The sequence below is a fragment of the Solea senegalensis genome, linkage group LG13 (assembly GCF_019176455.1).
Source record: "Solea senegalensis isolate Sse05_10M linkage group LG13, IFAPA_SoseM_1, whole genome shotgun sequence".
NCBI classification, from domain to species: Eukaryota; Metazoa; Chordata; class Actinopteri; order Pleuronectiformes; family Soleidae; genus Solea; species Solea senegalensis.
In genome coordinates, this window is record NC_058033.1 from 548,000 (window position 1) to 567,261 (window position 19,262).

General features: G+C 42.1%; 2 protein-coding genes across 4 annotated transcripts; one reads left to right on the forward strand and one right to left on the reverse strand.

The window, feature by feature from the left end:
• The first annotated feature begins 358 nt into the window (after window positions 1–358).
• On the forward strand, window positions 359–2,103 carry gsx1 (GS homeobox 1). The gene is made up of 4 exons (XM_044041427.1): window positions 359–737; window positions 851–1,079; window positions 1,245–1,251; window positions 1,482–2,103. The coding sequence occupies exons 1-4, from the start codon at window positions 359–361 to the stop codon at window positions 1,629–1,631; spliced, it is 765 nt and encodes a 254-aa protein (XP_043897362.1). The 3' UTR covers window positions 1,632–2,103.
• A 3,754-nt stretch (window positions 2,104–5,857) lies between these two features.
• On the reverse strand, window positions 5,858–18,998 carry arhgap31 (Rho GTPase activating protein 31). 3 transcript variants are annotated; one of them, XM_044042886.1, is made up of 15 exons: window positions 18,854–18,998; window positions 18,683–18,760; window positions 16,763–16,906; window positions 16,489–16,631; window positions 14,338–14,440; window positions 13,836–13,980; window positions 12,432–12,514; window positions 12,214–12,321; window positions 11,912–12,054; window positions 11,587–11,794; window positions 11,387–11,508; window positions 11,195–11,251; window positions 10,209–10,841; window positions 9,987–10,111; window positions 5,858–9,580 (listed from the first exon to the last, which is right to left on the reverse strand). In XM_044042886.1, the coding sequence occupies exons 4-15, from the start codon at window positions 16,586–16,588 to the stop codon at window positions 7,589–7,591; spliced, it is 3,819 nt and encodes a 1,272-aa protein (XP_043898821.1). In that variant the 5' UTR covers window positions 16,589–16,631; window positions 16,763–16,906; window positions 18,683–18,760; window positions 18,854–18,998; the 3' UTR covers window positions 5,858–7,588. The 3 variants fall into 3 exon arrangements, with proteins under 3 accessions (XP_043898821.1, XP_043898822.1, XP_043898820.1); XM_044042887.1 differs by lacking the exon at window positions 16,763–16,906; XM_044042885.1 differs by lacking the exons at window positions 18,683–18,760; window positions 18,854–18,998 and having other exon boundaries at window positions 16,489–16,931.
• Between the last annotated feature and the right edge of the window lie 264 nt (window positions 18,999–19,262).

The window sequence follows — 19,262 nt, forward strand, 5'->3', positions numbered from 1 at the left end:
TGATAAAATGAGAGTGATGATAAAAGGGAGAATGGGCAGTGCCGCCTCTTGCGGCGTGGGTGGGGCTGACAAGAATAGACTACATTATGCAGTTCATTTAGTTAACAAGTGAAATAATAGGGAAGCGTGCAGTGGGAATGCCGAGAGAAAGGCACAAAACCCTATTGAGTGCTCTTGGGCGCTTGCAGCGTAGCCGTCACATGGCCGAACCGAGTCCACGGCGGGTATTTAAGGCGCGGCGCTGCGCCTTCAGCACCACTTCGCTGTCCACCGTCCAGAGGAGAACAGCAGCCTCACAGTCGACACGACGCGCCGGCTTCAACTTTTTACATCGCGCTTGAGCAACACGTTCGCAACCATGCCCAGATCCTTTCTTGTGGATTCCTTGATTTTAAGGGAGGCCAACGACAAAGGAAGCGAGAACAACGCACCTTTATTCCCGTACGCCGTGCACTCCGCGCACCACCCGCACGCGCTGCCGGGCTCCTGCCACTCCAGGAAAGCCGGGCTGCTGTGCTTCTGCCCGCTGTGCATGACCGCGTCCCAGCTTCACCCGTCTCCACCGGCACTGCCGCTCCTCAAGGCTTCCTTTCCTCCCTTCAGCTCACAGTACTGTCACTCAGCGCTGTCCAGGCAACACTCTTCATCCAACAGCGTCAACCTCAGCCACGCACCGGGGATTTACCAAGCTGCGTACTCGGTGCCAGACCCACGGCAGTTCCACTGCATCTCCATCGGTAAGCACATTGTGAAACATTGTGAGAGTGAGAGTTAGTGCTTTGAGCCACACAGCATGTGTTTTTTATTGACGCGCAACGTCAACTGACTGTCTCTTTCTTCACTTTCACAGAAAACAGCAACAGCAAACTTCAGAGCAGCAAGCGCATGCGCACCGCCTTCACGAGCACACAACTTTTGGAGCTGGAACGCGAGTTCACCTCTAACATGTACCTCTCCAGACTGAGGCGCATCGAGATCGCCACGTACCTGAACTTGTCCGAGAAACAGGTGAAAATCTGGTTCCAGAACCGCAGGGTGAAGCACAAAAAGGAGGGCAAGAGCAGCGGCCAGCGGACTGGGTCACATAACTGCAAATGCTCGTCCCTGTCCACGGCGAGATGCTCGGAGGAAGAGGAGGATGACATTCCCGTATCCCCGTCCTCTTTATTGACGCAGCCAAAAAAAAAAGAGAGAGACTGTTCCTCGTTCAGATGCCTGTACATAGACAGAGAATATTTAATCAGGGGAATTGTCATGTCTCTTTCTTCACTTTCACAGAAAACAGCAACAGCAAACTTCAGAGCAGCAAGCGCATGCGCACCGCCTTCACGAGCACACAACTTTTGGAGCTGGAACGCGAGTTCACCTCTAACATGTACCTCTCCAGACTGAGGCGCATCGAGATCGCCACGTACCTGAACTTGTCCGAGAAACAGGTGAAAATCTGGTTCCAGAACCGCAGGGTGAAGCACAAAAAGGAGGGCAAGAGCAGCGGCCAGCGGACTGGGTCACATAACTGCAAATGCTCGTCCCTGTCCACGGCGAGATGCTCGGAGGAAGAGGAGGATGACATTCCCGTATCCCCGTCCTCTTCAGAGAAGGAGGATGCAGATCTGTCCGTCTCGCCCTGAAAGACTTTGGTCCTCCTGATTTTGAAAGCAGCCAAAAAAAAAAGAGAGAGACTGTTCCTCTTGAGTTCAGATGCCTGTACATAGACAGAGAATATTTAATCAGGGGAATTGTCACCCTGAGTCATTGTATAGATGTATACATGTTGTACGTTTTGTATGTAGTTTTTTTCTGAAAACGGTCAATTTGTTGTTGCCAGTATCATGAGTATGAGAGGCATATTTGTGAAACCCAAAAGCCAAATGACGGAGAACAATACCAACGTTGTTTATTTGTATTTTGGGGAAGGACAGTATTTTGTATACACAGTGAATACTGCTTATAGAGTCATTCTATGTGGATGGAACTGTTACTTAAATATGGAAAACTGAAGAAAGGCAGACAATTGCTGAGACCACTCTGGAATTATATCTTCAGTGTAATTGAAAAATATTTATTTATTTAAAAATGTTGATACTTAAATAAAAAAATATTTCTGAGCGCCAGACAAGCTTGTCGTGTGGGTTACATTTCTTTTTCTTTCTTTTCTTCCGCTCACTGATTGCGCACAATGGCGCGCGTAAAGTCGCGTTCACAGTAACTTCACCACTGATTTAAACAAAAACAAAGTTTGAAATAATGCGTCATAATAATAATAATAACATATTACACACACATTACACATATATTCCCACATATATTAGGGAACGTTGTTGTGCGTGGTGAATGATGGAGCCAGAAAACAAGTGTATTTTCAGATGCACTGCACTCTACAAACTAAATGTGCCTGTGCGTCAAGGGAGCACATTAGGCCATAGATGAACTGAAGGAGTAAATCAAATGCTCCATAATCTTAATCACTCGGGGCTGATGAAGACATTGTTATGGGCTCCTCTTATGTGCCTTCCCTGGGGGAGACCCTGAGTTCAGATATCACTGCCTGGTTCTTAAGCTCTTTTCAGATTCCATCCCGGCTGAAATGATCAGTCTCGTGCAACTGGGTTAATAATCACCACGGGTGTATTATGGTCAATCGGCAATTTGCATATCTTAATATCGATCTGACATGAAAATAAATGAGGAAAAGACGCAGCCTGGTGTCCATGACCTTTATTGTTCACGGCGTTGACGCACCACTGGTGTCAAGTTTATTGTTGGTTTTATGGGCTGCAGGTGGGGTTTAGACCCAATAAAAGACCTTAAGTCAGATTTCACAATACACACATAAATATTTATTCACTCTTTGATAGGTTTTTTTACGCTAAATAATTCAAAACACAAAATGAAGCTGAAAAACATAACATACATACATTTAGTCTAACAGAAAAACATCCTCTGTACGCAGTTAAGGTTAATGTTTATCTAAGATTTAAGTAATGTGTTATGTTTGTGTGTGTAGTTTAAACTACACACATATATATATATATATGATTAATAAAGCATCTCAAAAAGAGACCGAGCCATGACTTTGGCATTTAGTCCTAGTTGTGTTCGCCTGTTTTACGCACCGCTACAGTTGCTCTTTGTATGAAGCACTGCTTCTCAAAATTATATGTATCATGTTGAATAGGCTTTAAATGACATTTCCCTTCTTAGAAGCGTATATGTGGACTTTTCTTTTTAAAAGGGAGAAAAAGCTGTTCTTAAATTGTGTACAGCACATTATCTGCATCAGTGTGCCTTTTCTGGACGTGGAGTTTCACTCGTAAACTTACATTTAATTGTTCACTTAACTATTTTAACAAAACTCTAATATTTGCATTTGTTAAGATATGGGATTAGACTATTTTGTTAATTGCACCATAGAGCCCCATTTTGCTCACAACGTCCTCTGCAAAGCGCCCTTTATCCATTCAATAGCCCGGGGGTATGCGCCCTGGGGGAGCTTATACGCCCGGTGCTCCAAATGCTCAATTTATTTATTCTTAATTTTGTGCTGATCAATTCATTGAAGCAAAAAGGACTACGGTGTCTTTTTAAAAAGAAGAAAGGGGAATTGTGGACGTAACCTTGACGGAGCTGAAGAGAGGGCTTCCCTGACGCTGGAGAGCCGCTTGAGTCAACAGGCGCCCATCTAGCAGACTCGCCCTTGTCTTTATTCAGGCTAATTTTTTATTTACGGCTTTTCTTTGACATGTCTCTTATCTATCAGATTAAAAGAACAGCTTGTAACAAATCAGTCTGCACGATTTACAACAGCATTAAAAGGGGACAAAGGGAGCAGGCAGTCAGTACCTGAGAGTCTGGTAGACGGCGCGGCGCTGCAGCTGATTCGATGGTTTGAAAATACGCACGAAACAAAATACTTGAATCCTGAAAAAGAGCCTTTGTACGTTTCTTTAGAAATCAAGCAATTCTGCATGACAAAGGACAATTAATAAGCCGTCTTTTCACGACCAGCAGCTGGTTTCCCCGTCAAGGAAAGTTGGAAAAAATTCAGGCTGAATGCGCGCAAAAGCCCTTTGCGCGCAGACAGCAACCCAAGGTGACCCATTTGGCACAGTTAAAATAACCAAGCCGAAGTAAAAGCGAGGGAACTGTCAAAAACATTTAAGCTGAAATATCTTGAAATTGCAAATCCCTTTATGTGGAGGGACGCTGCCGATGTGGGTTAGTCGTACAAAGGAGGTGGTTAAGTTGGAGAGGCTTTGGAAACGGACACGTGGCTTCTCAATGAGAGCTCTTTTGGACCCGCGTGGCTTGCTGTGGCACTGCACATTCAACTACTTTAAACTTATCCTGCTAAACAACGACGTGCAGTAAACCCAACGTGTTAAACTGCAAAGTTAAACAAAGGACTTTATTAACTTTTAAACACTTTTGCACATTTATAACCTGTTTGTTTTCTTGTATTTATAAGGACAAGTCGCTGCTGCTCCACGACTGCAGCCTCGCCTGCACAAGCAGAGAACATAAAAAATAGACTATACTTTGCCAAGAACATTTTTTAATATGCATCCAATAGTTCGATGGACTTTGACACACTTTATGATTTTAGTTGTGTGGTGCTATTTTACGTGTAGTTGTGATTAGAATCAAACTGCGTATTGATAGAGACACAAACACAGAAATAAATATAGGAATCTAAGCGTGATTTTCACATGAAAAAGTTTACATTTGGGATTAAAACAAGTTAAGTACGTTAATATGACATCCATGTGTATTTTGTATTATTATTTTGGAACAGCTGGACTGGAAACACTTTCTATTGCTGTCTACATTCTTCTTCTTTTTTTCTTTTTTTTTCCTGTGGTTAAAGTGGAGAACATGGATCAGCAGCATGTATAATTATGGAGCCGTTAGTGGTGACAAAGTGTGTTCAGCCTGCTCAAGTGGCAGAGAAGGAAACCGCTCGCCAATGCCTTGAACTGCGCCTGCTGCTGTTCGGCTGCAACATTTGAACCCATTCAGCTGCATATAATCTGTTTAACAGCTAATCAGTAATGTAAGATGAAGGACTGGCACGCAGCTCCACTTCTCCTCAGCCAATCCCCTCCTCTAATTGAATATTCAACGCGCGCACCGAGCTCTGCTTGCCTTTTTCAGCGTGCTGACGGAGAATACGCCTTTTTGATTCGAGCCCAGTGTCAAAGGTCAAGAAATAATGAACTGCGCAGACATGGAAGTGACCTTTGGAATAGCTGAGGCTGCTCCGCAATGACTACTGCGCTTCATTTGGGAATTTGGTCGAAAATATAACATGTGATAACTTTACATTGTCACGTGTGGTTAGAGCTCACGTGAGACAAGAAGCCTTTGATACCTGGGGAATAGTGAGATAAGGTTTGTAGCAGCTCACTTTAAAGTCCAGGTAAAAAACATATTAATGTAGTAGGGAAAATTAAATCAACACATATTACTGTTATTTTTTCCATTCTATACTTGTGGACTATTTATGACAAAAAGAAAATAAATGAGTTGTAAAACTACCTAAACATGCTTTTCATTCCCCTGCAGTGAAACTATTGAATGCAGACATACAGTACGCACATGCACAGATGTAGGCGAATGTCCCCTCTCACGGTGCATGTAGAGTATTATTGGATGGCGTACCTGTTTTCAGCAGGTCGTTCGCGCTCTGTTTATCCCGCAGTTCGCTGACTTGTTCAGTTGTCAGTGTGGAACAGGAGCGTCATCTGGTGGCAAAGACCATATAGTTAGAGTTGGTCAGCGTGGAACGTGCACAACAAGGCTCCGTACAGTTTTGAATAATTAAAAAAAACAAAAAAACAACAACAACAACAAAACATTGACTGAATGCATTTTAATGCTGCGTTGTAATTTATAAAATAAAATACCTCATGCGAGTGTAATTAAAGTATAGGCATTCTGCTCCCAAATACAACACATGCACAAACGTGATCTGCAAAGGGCCCCTTCCCTGTGAGGGGGCCCCTTAAATGGTCCTCATTCACACACAGCAGAACCACAGCCTCTTGTATGTTGCTCCACTCAGTGTAAGTGTAAATGTTTTAAAGTCTCTGGAATCAAGAGAAAATAGTCTAATTAGTGTAAATTTAAACCACAAGACACTCTCATTCAACAACTATAGCAACTATAGCTATTCCACATACATCTTAATTAAAGGTGACATGTCAACAAAAACAATGATGTTTATACATTTTTATTCCCATAACTTTTTTTTTTACTTACTGTATGTACATTTTGCTATTATCAGGCAATAAAGACCAAACTCTTGTCATAATATTCTCACTTTCTTTGTGTTTTCTCTTGTAATATACATCGGTCACTATCAACACATAAGACAAATGTTAAAAAAAGGATATCTCCATGAAAATAATAATAATAATCTAACCTCTACAACTTTAACATCCAAACTATCTTGCATGCATGGGTGCTCAGTCTAAAAACAACACAAACAGTAAAGAACACATGAAACACCTGGAGATACAACTATCTGACTTGCAGCACCATCAACGTCCAAACACAGTGAATACAGTCAGTGTGCACAAAGTCAGCCTCCAGTTTATCGTCAGACTCTTTTCTTTCCTCTTTAACTACAATAATGGTTGATCATCCTCATGGTCAAAGAAACACATGAAACACAAAGTAATCACAGAAGATGAAGACAGTTGTAGTCTTTCTCTGGCTAAATACTATGAATTAAACATCTGATATAGTTTCATCAGAGAAAAAGAAATTTCCTTTTTAAATATTAGTTTAAAAATAGACATAGTCATCAGCTTATCACAGAACCAACACATACAGTATAACACATTGATCAGCATCAAGTGGACAACTGTAAAATAAATCTAAATCTGTAAAACTGTTAAACAATTATTAGTCACTAACCTTTAATGTACACCTACTGTTTGTAGACACCTTTAAAAACCAGTAAACCTTTTACAATCCAACATGAAACAAACGATACAAAAAAAGGTGGAAAACATCTTTATGAATATGACACAAATGCTGTTTGCCCAGTTTTGGTTGAAATCAGCGGAGGAAAAGTTATTGAGAGAGGGAAACACTCAAAATATAAATACTATCTAGTGTAGTTAAACATCATTTCTTCCCATTTCTAATACTCTTATCACAACAGAATATAATATATTCTGTGACTGTTACAAAGGGCCTGATGTGTATATAGGAAACCACTGGAATACTAGTTTTTTTCACTAATTCCTTCTTCTTCTTCTTCAACCTTTTTATGTGATTTAAAATGTGCAATCTTGCTTTTTATTCTGTCTCATGTATATTCAATAACTCATACGTCCATATGTGTATTTGATTTGATCTCCACGTCACTGATAAGCAGTGACGTGGAACATGTGCGTGTAGGATTTTCAGTAGTGCTGAAACTATTTGTCGATCAATTCTGTTCACTAATATTTTACACACCAAACAATTCATCTACAAAAGAAAGTCCATGAGACGCTTCCTTACATGAAACAACACCTTCATGACTTCAAGCCCCAGGGACCCTGTGATGTCTACACACAGACAGCCAGTCTCACAGTCACTCAATCTGCCTGTGGCTCCTGCTGTCAAATATCATGGAGCGCCTCTGTGGCTGGTAGAAGCAGCTGGTCGAAGTTTCCAGCCTCTGGCCACTTTTAGGAATAGTCATTTTGTTTTGAAGCGTGATCCCCTCCGCCATCCTTAAATTATCTGCCATCTCTTTAGAAAAGACATTCACTGCCGAAGAGTCATTCAAGCCCTTCATGGACGAGAGGAGCTTGCCGTCGTCTCCTGCTGGCGGGTAGTCCATGATGGGAAAAGGAGGGCTGAGCAGGATGAGACTCTGAGGTCTCTGCCTGTTCCTGAAGGACGGTCTTTGTAAAAGGTTCCCTCTGTTGGGTCTGGGACAGTCCACAAACACCTCCACACTGGGCGCATGTCTCCTCGCTATGACTGGCAGCTCTGGAGTAGATGTGGTCTTCACGGCCTCCGCAGATTTCTCAGCACTTGCATGTTGTTGGTGTTTGGGCACAGGCTCCTTGTTCTCCAACTCCTCCTTTAGGTCGGACATCATCTGAGGAGGTGCAGAGCTGCTTTTCTCTGCGCTCACTTTGGGATATTCCTTTTCTTGTTCCTTCAAGGCCTCAAAATCGTTCTCGCGCCTGGAGTGAGGTATTTGACTGTACTGCACCTTGGGAGGGATGACGGGCACAGCTTTGGCCTGACATGTCTTAATCATAAATGGCGTCCGCACCGACGACACGCTGACTGGGGCTGAATTTCGACGTAACGGCGCCTGCCCATCGCTCAGGAACATCTCCAAGTCTGAGGGCAGGCCGTTGTTCACAGAAATCAGTGATTTCTGACTGGACGAAAACTCGGACGAGCAACGATTTTGCTGATTAGAAATGTCTCTGATGCACCGGTGGCCCAGATCTAAATTAAGTGAATATGGTCTGTGTTTGGAAAAACGACTTTCCTCTCTTTTCTCTGGAGTAGCTGCCTCATAAGACATCTGTCTGTGAAACCGATGAGATGACACTGTATTCTTCCCTGTGTGAGGTTGTGTAGTGTTATTGCTGTTCACATTGACTCGCGTAGGCACCGATGGCAAATACGTCCATTTCGTTTCTGGTTTGCAGCTGGACGTTTGTGGAATGCTGCCGGACGAGCGCTCATTGCTCTTAATGGCAGGTTGTTTGCTATGATCACATGAAGGAGGGGAAATCGTTGCCTCCTCTGAGCTTGAAGCTTCCTCGCGAGGGCTGAAGGGCGACAGCTGGTTAAACAGCTCCTCAATGTCGGGTGAATGAAGGGGACTGGTAACCCACTGCTGGGTGGAGCTAAGATCATCCCAGGGCTCCACCAAGTCCAGCTCCTCCAAGTTTTCTCCACATCCTTCATCATCAAGGCGTGGCAACTCCAAGGTGTTCGGTCTCTCCTCCAAACACACTGAAAGCCTCTGGGCAAGCTCCAACTCAGGGATCACGCTCCTCTTTGCTCCATCAAAGAAGAGTCTTCTGTCCTCATGAGGAATGTCACATTTCTGTGACTGATCTGCATCATCTGTTCTTGTGAAGCCTGCTTCAGCATCAGTTCCAGACAAAGGAGAATCCTGTAAAATGATTTGTCTCTCTTTAGTGTGCACTGGTTCATCTTTGTCTGAGGGTGGCGCCTCAGGAAGCCGTTTCCTCGCTTCCTCCTCTCCTCTGTGAGCAGAGCAGGCATTTTCTAAGTCTCTATCAACAAATACGTCAACGCTTTTGTGGAGAGAAAATACGATGTCTGACTCCGAGGGCTGTTTCTTTGCAGACTTTGATCCAGTGGCAAATACATGGTCACTCAGAGAGGTATTTGAGGTCTGCTCCCGGCAGAGCAACGTCAGAGAGGGAGAGCTGCGGCTCCGTTTGGACTTAACATCCATCGTTAACTTTGTGCCCTCACTCGAGCTCCTGGAGCTGAAAACGGGTTTCTCATCCAGCAGGTCGATTTCAGGCTCGGTTATCTTCAGCTCAGACCACAGCTCTTTCTCAGTAGAACGAGTTTTGTCCTGTAAAATGAAATGTTAGAAGAAAATGGATTTAATACAAGCAGAATTATTTCGCAGTTCGGTTTAAGATAAAATCTCTGATGAATAAGATTCACTTTTAAATTATCTGTACACATTTGTAAGTTACAATTCAAAAAAAGTACAAATTCTACCTGATTCAAACTTGAAAAATTGGGATTCAGACATTCAAAACTAGAAGATTCCATATATAGCCACACTATTTTCACCTGTGAATCTCTATATTTTGACTTAATGTGACTTGGACATTATTTAATTTAGAAGCGATGATGATAAATCACAAGTAACAACGTGGCCTTTCTGCGTTTTAAGCAATTCTTTTACCTTTTTACTCTGACAAACCTATTTTTGCTCCAGTGGCACCACTAACTACTAGCAAATGATTTACCAGTTTGTGCAATTCTCTCCCAGGAGATGGCGCTGCCCCCTTGCTTTCTCTCACGTTTGCAGAAGACAGTGCTTCCAGTGCAGAAATACTCATCCCCACTTGGCCTTTTGTCTGCTTGCTTGTACCTGAGGGGACAAACATTGTTTCTAAACATTACACCTTATCACAAACATTTGATATGAACAAGTCATTTGAAAATAAAATAAAGGGAGATGTCGTCACCCTCTGGAGGAACTCTACAGGTCAGCTCCTCTGTGTTTGTCTTATCTGTTCCTTCCTGCTTCTTTGGTTCCAGTTGGGGGAAAGTGTTGCTCTTTCCACCGCTGATGCTTTGCTCTGACGCTCCTCTGCACGGTTTTAAAGTCGCTGCTTTGTCCTTGGCATGCCCCCTGCATGGTGTGCTGTTGGAGCTGATAACAGCTGACACACGCAGGGGCACAGACACAGCAAAAGGCTCCGATATGTTGACGGCTCGCCGCTGATGCCGCGGCGAGGACTCCAGTGGGAAGAAGCTCCCTGGGAAGGAAGGTCGAGACGAGCTGTTTTGGGAAGAGCCCGAGTACAGCATTCTCCTGTTTTTTGGAGACGTGGGTTTGTAGCCACTGAGGTCGTCACCTTTGAACACCTTCAGCTGCTCTGGCAGTGTTTTCTGGGGAGACGCAGAAGCACTCGGTGAGGCCTTTTGGTTCATGCTGGAGCTCCATCCACCTGTTGCCCCGGCAGATTTTTTCCCTTTAAACTCCCAGTTTTGGTCGTGCTCGTCCAGGTCATAGTCTGATCCCAGTGTTCTGGACTTTACATCCGGAAGAAAAATGCTGCCTCCAGCTGTACTGTTGTTTCCTGCTCTTTCATCATCTGTGTGGTAAAAATAACACGTGTTATGAATAAAACGCCACGCGCTTTATTTATGTTAATCTTTGACCACGACATGTGTTCTGTGTGGCACCGCTTCAGTTTAGAATATCACAACATTTTTATTTCACAGATACATTATTTTCTCCATTGTTTTTAGGATGGAGCTGGACTCATGCGTCTTCTCCAGAACATCCCAATGGAGATAATGAAATTGATGTCTGATTCTCTCTGAACCACAGCCACAGGCAACAGAATCCTGGCTTTGTCACTTTGGAATATCCCCAAAAACCCCAGTACTTCATCATAACACTATGTATGTGGGCAGTGTATATCAGTTAAGGTTTTAGCCTCACCTGTTGGTAAAGAACACAAGGACTCCATGCTCCTGGATGGACGTAGAGCCGCTTTTTCTGTGGAGGAAAGAAAAATAACGTTTCTAATAATGTCATTCTACTTTCAGGGAATTGGACAGAATCACTTCAAGCTTCAGAAAACCAAAAAAAAAAAAGTGTTTCAATGAAAACCTTTGAAAAGTGTTAGCTCACCTGTTATCCCCTGTGCTCGTATGAACACGCTGCCATTGCGGCTCAGTTTTCCCTTTGAGTCCACAGATCTTCCCAGGTTGAAGATGGACTTCCATTTCTTTGATTTCCCAGAAAACTTCCTCCTGTGAGACCGAGAGAGATTATTGAGCCCATTTTGATTGTAAAGTACCCTCAATAGACTGCATGGAAATCTGTCATACTTGCTGTCTGATATGTCTATGACGGTGTGGTAGAGCGTGGCAGTGCTGGTGTCAGGAAGACTGTTCTCTCTCTGACGTTCCTTGTGCACAGGATGGTTTGGACTTAAGGAACGAGCCTGGGCTTCTTCCAGGCTCATCAGTTTCATTGGCCCACACTGACCGCTGATTGGGAGCGTGGCGTACTTCTCCCCACACATCAAACTTGGGCCTTTGGAGGTCAAAAACAATGTGGTTAAAGTAATACTAATCATGCATTTATCCAGTGGTAAAATTAAGTCTCCCAATTATGGCTTGTGTGTATTTTTAATATTTTCAAGTGCCATACCTTCTTTGGGTTTGAGTTGTGCCGAACCACTGCTGAAGAGTTGATCTGTATGGTTTAGAATAAACTCAACCACTGACTGTTGTATCCGCACCTCCTGGAACGCCATGTCTCCATTACCAGACGAAACCTCAATGTTTTTGGATCTAAGGAAATAGAAGAGTGGATAATAACTAACGGTGCAATCTTATTTTTGCACACTTTCCAAAAACAGCTTTGAAACTCATGTGAGCTTTAGTAGGAACATTTCAGTTCCAAAAGAACATAAAAGTTATTGTATTTTATTCTTCCATTACTAAACTCACCTTAACAGATTTGGCGCCCACACCAGAGCCAGGTTACGTGTATGCATGTTTGTCTGAGTGCTTAAAGTAGCGAGGTGGGCCAAGTGCTTAGTGAGGTACTCCAAAGTCCTGAGGACACATTTTATCACATGTATTCATTCATTCATTCATTCAGCTTTATCTTAAAACATGAGAGTCTTATTTCTAAGAATAAAAGAAGCTCAAGAGAAAAAGTCCACCTGAAGTGAGGAGTCGGCAGTTCTTTGATGATCTTCTGAACATATACAAGTCTCTCATGATCCCCTTGGACCAAGACGACTTCCTGCAGGTCAAACAGACACAAAGATTCCACATTTAATGTCAGTGACAGTAATAAAAAGACAAACAGAAATCTGTCTCTATCCGAGGTTGACCGAGGTTGACCTCCAAAAGCAACTTAACCCCAAATATGAAGTGAATTCTCACTTGTGGTCACTGTAGCTACTAATGATCTTTAATTTATCTGCAAACATACCCAGCATACCCTTACACAACCAACACTAACACCCATCAGCTGCTTTTCTCCAAGATTCCCACTTCACACAATCGCGCATTGATGCTCCTGCAGGATTCCACCTCCACTGCCAACCCAGCTTTCCCTGCTGAGCCAATGTAAACAGACATGCAGGAGTGCGTGCAGTCAAACTAACGTGACTGAGGCCTGAACACCAGCAGTTACTAGTCATGTGTAAGGTCATCAAAATGTGCAGTCTTGTGCTATTTTGTCTCACGGCAGAAGCACAAACATGAACCTCCAAAATGACATATTTAATCCTAAAAGGCTGTGAAAATGAGAACAGAAAATGAGTTTCTAAAAACTCCACAGAGGGTTCTCATTCTTTCCAAAACAAAACAAAGTTTGACAATAGGGCAACAGTTTCCCAGTGTTATGTTTGTCTTCATATCACATCATGTGAGGAAATGTTTTTTCCTAAAACACTGAACTAGAATTCTCAGGCACAAGCAGCACAGGACGTATGAATGTGATGGTATGGAAACGTCCTGTCATGGTAGATGTGTACGCTACATAACAATCATGCACCAGGTCTGACCGTTCCTGCGCCGTACGCATGTAAAACTATTTAACCATGAGCCTTTTTTCATTTAAATAACACTCCTCCCTTATTTTGTGCTTGCTACACCAATGCTGCCTCATACTGCACCAGTAGGTGGAGACACCTTAACAAAAAATAAAGATTTGTAACAGAAACATCTAATATAAAGTTGTTATTCAACTATTGTTAAGCTAAAAGAATATTTAATTCCAGAACCCTTGATCCAACGATGTGTCTACAGTACATTACAAAGGTTTGGGCACTCCTGTTTTAAACCTGTTTTAAAATGGGTCACCGTTGCTTTAGAACAAACAGTTACGTGTTATTCATCAGTATGGGCTGTCAACAGGGTGGCCCAGAAATGTAAATACACGTCATAAACTCTTAGTCAATGTATAATCATGACATTAATCTCTGTGCTCACTGTGCTGTATTCTCCAGGGGAGAGATGAAAACGATGGATCATTATAGAGCCACAGAGCTGAGGTCAACTTATTATAATGTAAATCAATATGAAACTCAGGATATTTTACCTTTTGTCATACTCACCGTGAATTTGCTGTATAACTCATACGTGAGCAGGGGATTGGGAAGCTCCCTGAAGTACAGCTTACATAAGGAACCCACACAGTGGATGTCCTGGAGGTACACTTCCTTTGTAAGGTCAGGGCATGCCTCAGAGCAGAATTCCTGCCTGCACACACGCACACGCACACACACACACACGCACACGCACACGCACACAACTGTTGCTGTTGTATTTAAGACTATTTGAACAGTGTTGTGGGAAAGAGCACCACAGTTGACAAACACTAACCTAAGAAAATAATATTAGGCAAACGTAAAAAAAATGACAGGATTATTTATGTGACGTGTACAGAAAATAAAGCAAGGCCTTTGACTATAAACGGCTTATTTTTAGGCGATGAAAACTGTCCTAAATGTCACACACTGGACTTTTAACAGCTGGAGCATCTTTAAAACATTGATACACGTAGAATACATACACAGAAGCCTGAGATTTCAATCAAATACTATGTGGTTTAAGTACCTGAGACGCTGGATGTTCGAGGTGATCCCTGACAGCCTGTAGATCCCATCCACAACCCCATGCTTCTCAATAAACTCTGCACATTTCTTCAGGACCTGAGGAACTTAAGAGGAGTTAATAAATGTGTTAGTGATTATTTGTTGCAGAAATGGGTCTTGTGTCTTGAACACATTATTTCACTGCACATATCTCAGTATCTTAAAAACAGGGGGCAGGAAACATGTTTCAGAGGTAACAATGCACATAAGTTGACTTCATGGTATGGGTTTGTTCCACTCCGGCTGTTTTATATTCCTTAGGGTCGCTGATTGTAGGTGGACTTTGACAGGAAGTTAAAAATGGTTTGTTTGTTTCAAAGGAAGGTTGACACACCCAGTCCTTGTAGCTGGTATTACTTACGACATTTCCTCTAATAGAAAATGGCTTTTGTAAAAGTTAGCGCTGACCAACACAGCATTCTGAGCTGTACTACACCACCTCCTGTACAGAGCCTTGTTTTGCCACACACAGACTTAACTGTGGCTTTTTAAAATCACATGCTATGATCCAGTCAAGACTAATACTGACACTTAATTGCACATTAGGTTACTTGGAAAAGGCTGATACCTTTGAATTATAACTGTTTGAGAAACGGTTTTATTTATGATTTTTAGGCATAATATCAGTAAGTTCAAATAGGATGCCTTCCACAGACCAGTGCACAGGTAAACACATGTTATTCTTTTAGATGCTGATGTATGTCCTGAAAGAGCATTGATTTAAGTGACATGGGTGGGCTATGAATAAAGGATTCTTTTATGGTATGTTTATATGTGTGTGTTGGAGAATCCGTCACAAATTGAAGTCTGACTATTCAAGGCACTGCAATCATTTCTGACCAAGAATCTTCCATTGACACATGGATCTATTTGACTTCATTAGACTTTCAGTGACATGCCTGTGGTCAAATGTTGAATGAACAAGCCTTCAGCTAGACTCTGGGTTTCTGCTCTTATAGTGACTACAAATGAAAGTTTAAATATGTTCAACATGCAATTAAACACTTAAATGAACCCATTTTCATGGGTCTTTCTAAATGAGTTCATAGTAACTTATCTCATGTCGATTAAAAGCATATTTAAATTTTCTTAAACTAACTATTTTGGTCTCTCAGCAACACGAACGCAGCGTCAGCAACAACTGACAGAATAACACAATCCTGATCACTTTGGACTTGTCATTTACTCTCAAATGCTCATTTAAGATATGTTAATGTACAGTTTGGTATAGAGACCTAACAGCAGGACATTGTGTTAAGATTTGTTTTAAGAAGAAACAGGGCATTTCTCTTATCAAAGCTAATTCAGGAGTCTTGTCTGTAAATAATTTAAATAAAGGGCTAATAGGTAGTCTAAAATAACTTAGGGGTAAGACTCATACATCCTCACTTCCTGTGCTTAAATGCCCCGCCTTACTGTGCCCACTCTAACAGGTCGCTATTCAGAAGCCTCTACACGTGGGACCCTTCAGTGTTTTTTTCCTCTCCTTTTTTATGGATCATGGTCACAAAAACAGATAATGCACAGAACAAAGGCATTTGACTTCAAGACAGAAGAAGAAACGGGAGGAAAAAGCAATAGTAACATTTCAAACTCCACACATATTTCCTGATGTTTGGTTTGTGTCTGCTCTTTTTCTTTTTGCCCCATTATTTTCTCTCCTCCATAAGCGGCAGTCTTTTGTCAGACACAAAAGTAGCCATAGGAACTATAGTTTCCTACATAGGAACTATAGTTACCTATAGTTTCCTATGTAGGAAATTGACACAAAAATGTAAGAGCCACACCCAAAGACACAAATGACCATTTAATAGAGCCAATGGGTGAATGAGTGGCTTCCTAAATATAAAACACATGTACACTGACAACACACTTGTGTAACATTTGAAGAATCGGGTGTTTTTTGACATAAAGGAGCGTTCTCTCAACACTTCTTCACAACAAAAGGTGCATAAAAAGACTTCTAATGGTTACGATAATATGAGAAATGATCAATAACAGTTGTCTTTAATACGCCATATGATATGGGTGTCAAATAAAGTAAAAGAAAATGTGTTTGTATATAAAAGAGTTTTAGGTTTCAAAGGAATACGACTGAAAACAAAGAGTTTACCATCTTGTCCTGAATTCTGGAGATGTTCTGTCAAGTCACAGCCGAACACATTTTCAATCCCTTTCTTTTTGAGCTTCTGCTTAGTCCCTTTATTCTTCATGTGGCTCCAGTTAGTGGTCCAGGTGATTAAAACAAGACGCCCCCTGAAAGCACAGCGATCGATCCATATGAACCCGGGAAAAAGATTGAGATTGCTTTGGGTCAAAAAAGCAGCGACATAGAAATCCCAGCACTCAGCTCCCAAAATTCTGCATCCGCTCACATTCTGACTAACCACAGTGTTGGAGGCTGAGAGCAGAAGTGACGTCACATTTTCAACTTTAAGTCCTTCAGATTGTCATGATTTCAAGGGATGGTGAGAGAAAAGACGTGGTGTGACTGTTGCTCGGCCGGGACGTGGCACTCCGCTGCTTTATCTCTAAAGGATTTGCAGAAACAGCATTAGAATCAGTGGGTTTCCTGTTGTTTTTACACCCCCAGCCAGTCTCCCTCTCTCCCTCTCTGCTCCTTTTTTTTTTATCTCCTCCTCCTTCACTTCATTCCACACAGTCTCCCCTTTTCACTGGCTTTTCTGTGGTTGAGAAGACGTACATGTATCGAGAAAGGTGAATTCCCACAGGGACATAAGTTCACATTTTCTCATCTTGATTTCCCTTTAAGATTATTCAAATATTCTATGTTTAGAGGTGGATTTGTGGCAGTGGTGTGGCAGGGATTTTTTAAATGTTGAGACTGTCTAAAGGGGAGGGAAGCGAAGCGAGGGGAGGAGAACAGCTGACTTCTGTGTCTCCTGATTTAGGAATTACTGACCTCTTGTATTCCTTTTTTTTTCATGTGCCCAAACTCAGAACTAACGGGAAAGCAGCTCTCTGCCTTCCTGAATGCTCCCAATGTATACAATTTCCTGTGCGAAGAGCCCAGGACCGAAAACAAAAACAGACGGGTTCTGAAGGAAGAGGGAAGTGGGAGGTGACTGAAGTGAGGGCCTGAAGGGCACAGATGGGAAATGGGGGGAAATCGGGGGGGTGGGGGGGGGAGTCGGGGTGAGGAGATGGATGACACATGGTTCTTGTTACTCAGCGCTATGCTTGTCATTTTTTTCTTTGTTAAAAAACCCCCACAAAGTTATAGCTGACGCATATTAAATTGCAATAAATACACTTATATTGTTAATTAAATAATTTCATTTAGTTTCCCAAGTGTTTGAGCGGTTTCCTTACACATGCATGGAGTGCACTACCTGAGAAGGATCATATAACAGCACCCCCCCCCTCCCCACCCGTGGGTAGTGGTGGTATAATCCTAAAACCAAAATTCCATAAATTGTGGCGTGAAATTTTACTGCTGCACTTTCCCTGAGGTCATATATTTCAAAGTAATCACTAACTTCGAGCTTACAAGTCAAAGCAGCACTTACTGCAGTACAAAAAAAGTAGCCATCAAACGGCAGACATGATCAAACGCACATACATGTCTTCTGCGTATGTGGTGTGTTTTTGTTTTTAAGTTTCTAGAACCTGAAAAGCAGATTCTACTTTTAGAACGCAAACAATGCTAAACAAAATTACTGACTCACAAAAAAACTTGTTAGCAACACAATCTGGAGTCATAATTGTGTCCTGAAGCTCAGATTTGGTCTCAGGTGGTCACTGTGTCTATCTGCTGTTAAATGTTGGGCAGGTCGAGTAGATTAAAAACAAAATTGCCTTGAATCTCTGTCTTTATGCACAACATTTTTAAAAGTGGTGTAGTTTGTGTTTTCCCCCCATTGTTGCTCAGAACTTATTATCGGCCAATCATAGGGACTGCAGTTTGCCAAGCTCCACCCACCACTGTGCTTAGTATCCCTACAGACGGGGCCAAAATCAGTTATTTGGGTGTTCTTATAGGTTTTGACAATTGAAATGCAAGCACCAAACTGAACTGCTGGGTTGAAACAGTGCTCTAGAAATACAGTACATGTGTAAGAACAACGTGAGTCAACCAATACAAGGAAAGATACAGATGGGAAAACCACAACAATAAACCAACAACATGCAGAAGTTATCAATAGACAAAAAGTGATAACTCCACTCCAGGGATGGTCACACTTTCAGACAAGTAATCGCATAAAAAGAAAAACAGAGAAAGAAATTGTGTGCTTATGAATTAAGATGTGAATAAAGTAATAAAGTAAAGAAAGAAAGAAGTTTACCTGAGGTTTTTCCAGTCTTTCTATTCACCCAGAGTCTTTAAGCTGTAGATGAAGAGGAGCTACCACTGGCACAGAAAACTGCAACCAAAACATTTTTACATCATCAGGTTTGACTGTTAATCCAAAATGGTGCAACAGTTATACGTTTGCGTGTGTGTAAATGTGACTTACATGTTTGGATGTACTTGACAAAGCACTGGGACGTTATCTGCTGTCGTAAATACCCCACTGGTGAAATCCTGCTCTTACACAAATACATTACACGCTGTAATCAAACACCTCACTGACATTCTTCTAACACTGGAGTTGCAGAGTTGTATGTTGGAGCTACATGGGTTTTGTGAAATGTCACATGTGAGCGAGTTGACCAGGCTTGGCCTCGATAAGACAAAGCATTCTTTCTGCAAGATAGGAAGAGGACATGACATCATACTGTCCATCCCCCCTGTCTTACTGACGCTGGTTTGGAGTTGAGAAGACGTTTCATTGTATCGGAATAACAAGGAGTTCTTCTTGTCCTTACATTTACTACATGTTATCAGAGTGATGCAATGTCTTAATCTGTAGTGTAATTTGGCTG

Excerpts from the sequence above, each read along its gene's own strand:
- arhgap31 (XM_044042887.1), bottom strand. The coding sequence starts at position 16,588 with ATGAAGAATAAAGGGACTAAGCAGAAGCTCAAAAAGAAAGGGATTGAA. Across the intron at positions 11,509-11,586 it reads ATAGACATATCAGACAGCAA|GAGGAAGTTTTCTGGGAAAT; the intron begins GTATGACAGATT and ends TCGGTCTCACAG. Across the intron at positions 10,112-10,208 it reads CTGTAGAGTTCCTCCAGAGG|GTACAAGCAAGCAGACAAAA; the intron begins GTGACGACATCT and ends TTGTCCCCTCAG.
- gsx1 (XM_044041427.1), top strand. The coding sequence starts at position 359 with ATGCCCAGATCCTTTCTTGTGGATTCCTTGATTTTAAGGGAGGCCAAC. Across the intron at positions 738-850 it reads GTTCCACTGCATCTCCATCG|AAAACAGCAACAGCAAACTT; the intron begins GTAAGCACATTG and ends TCACTTTCACAG.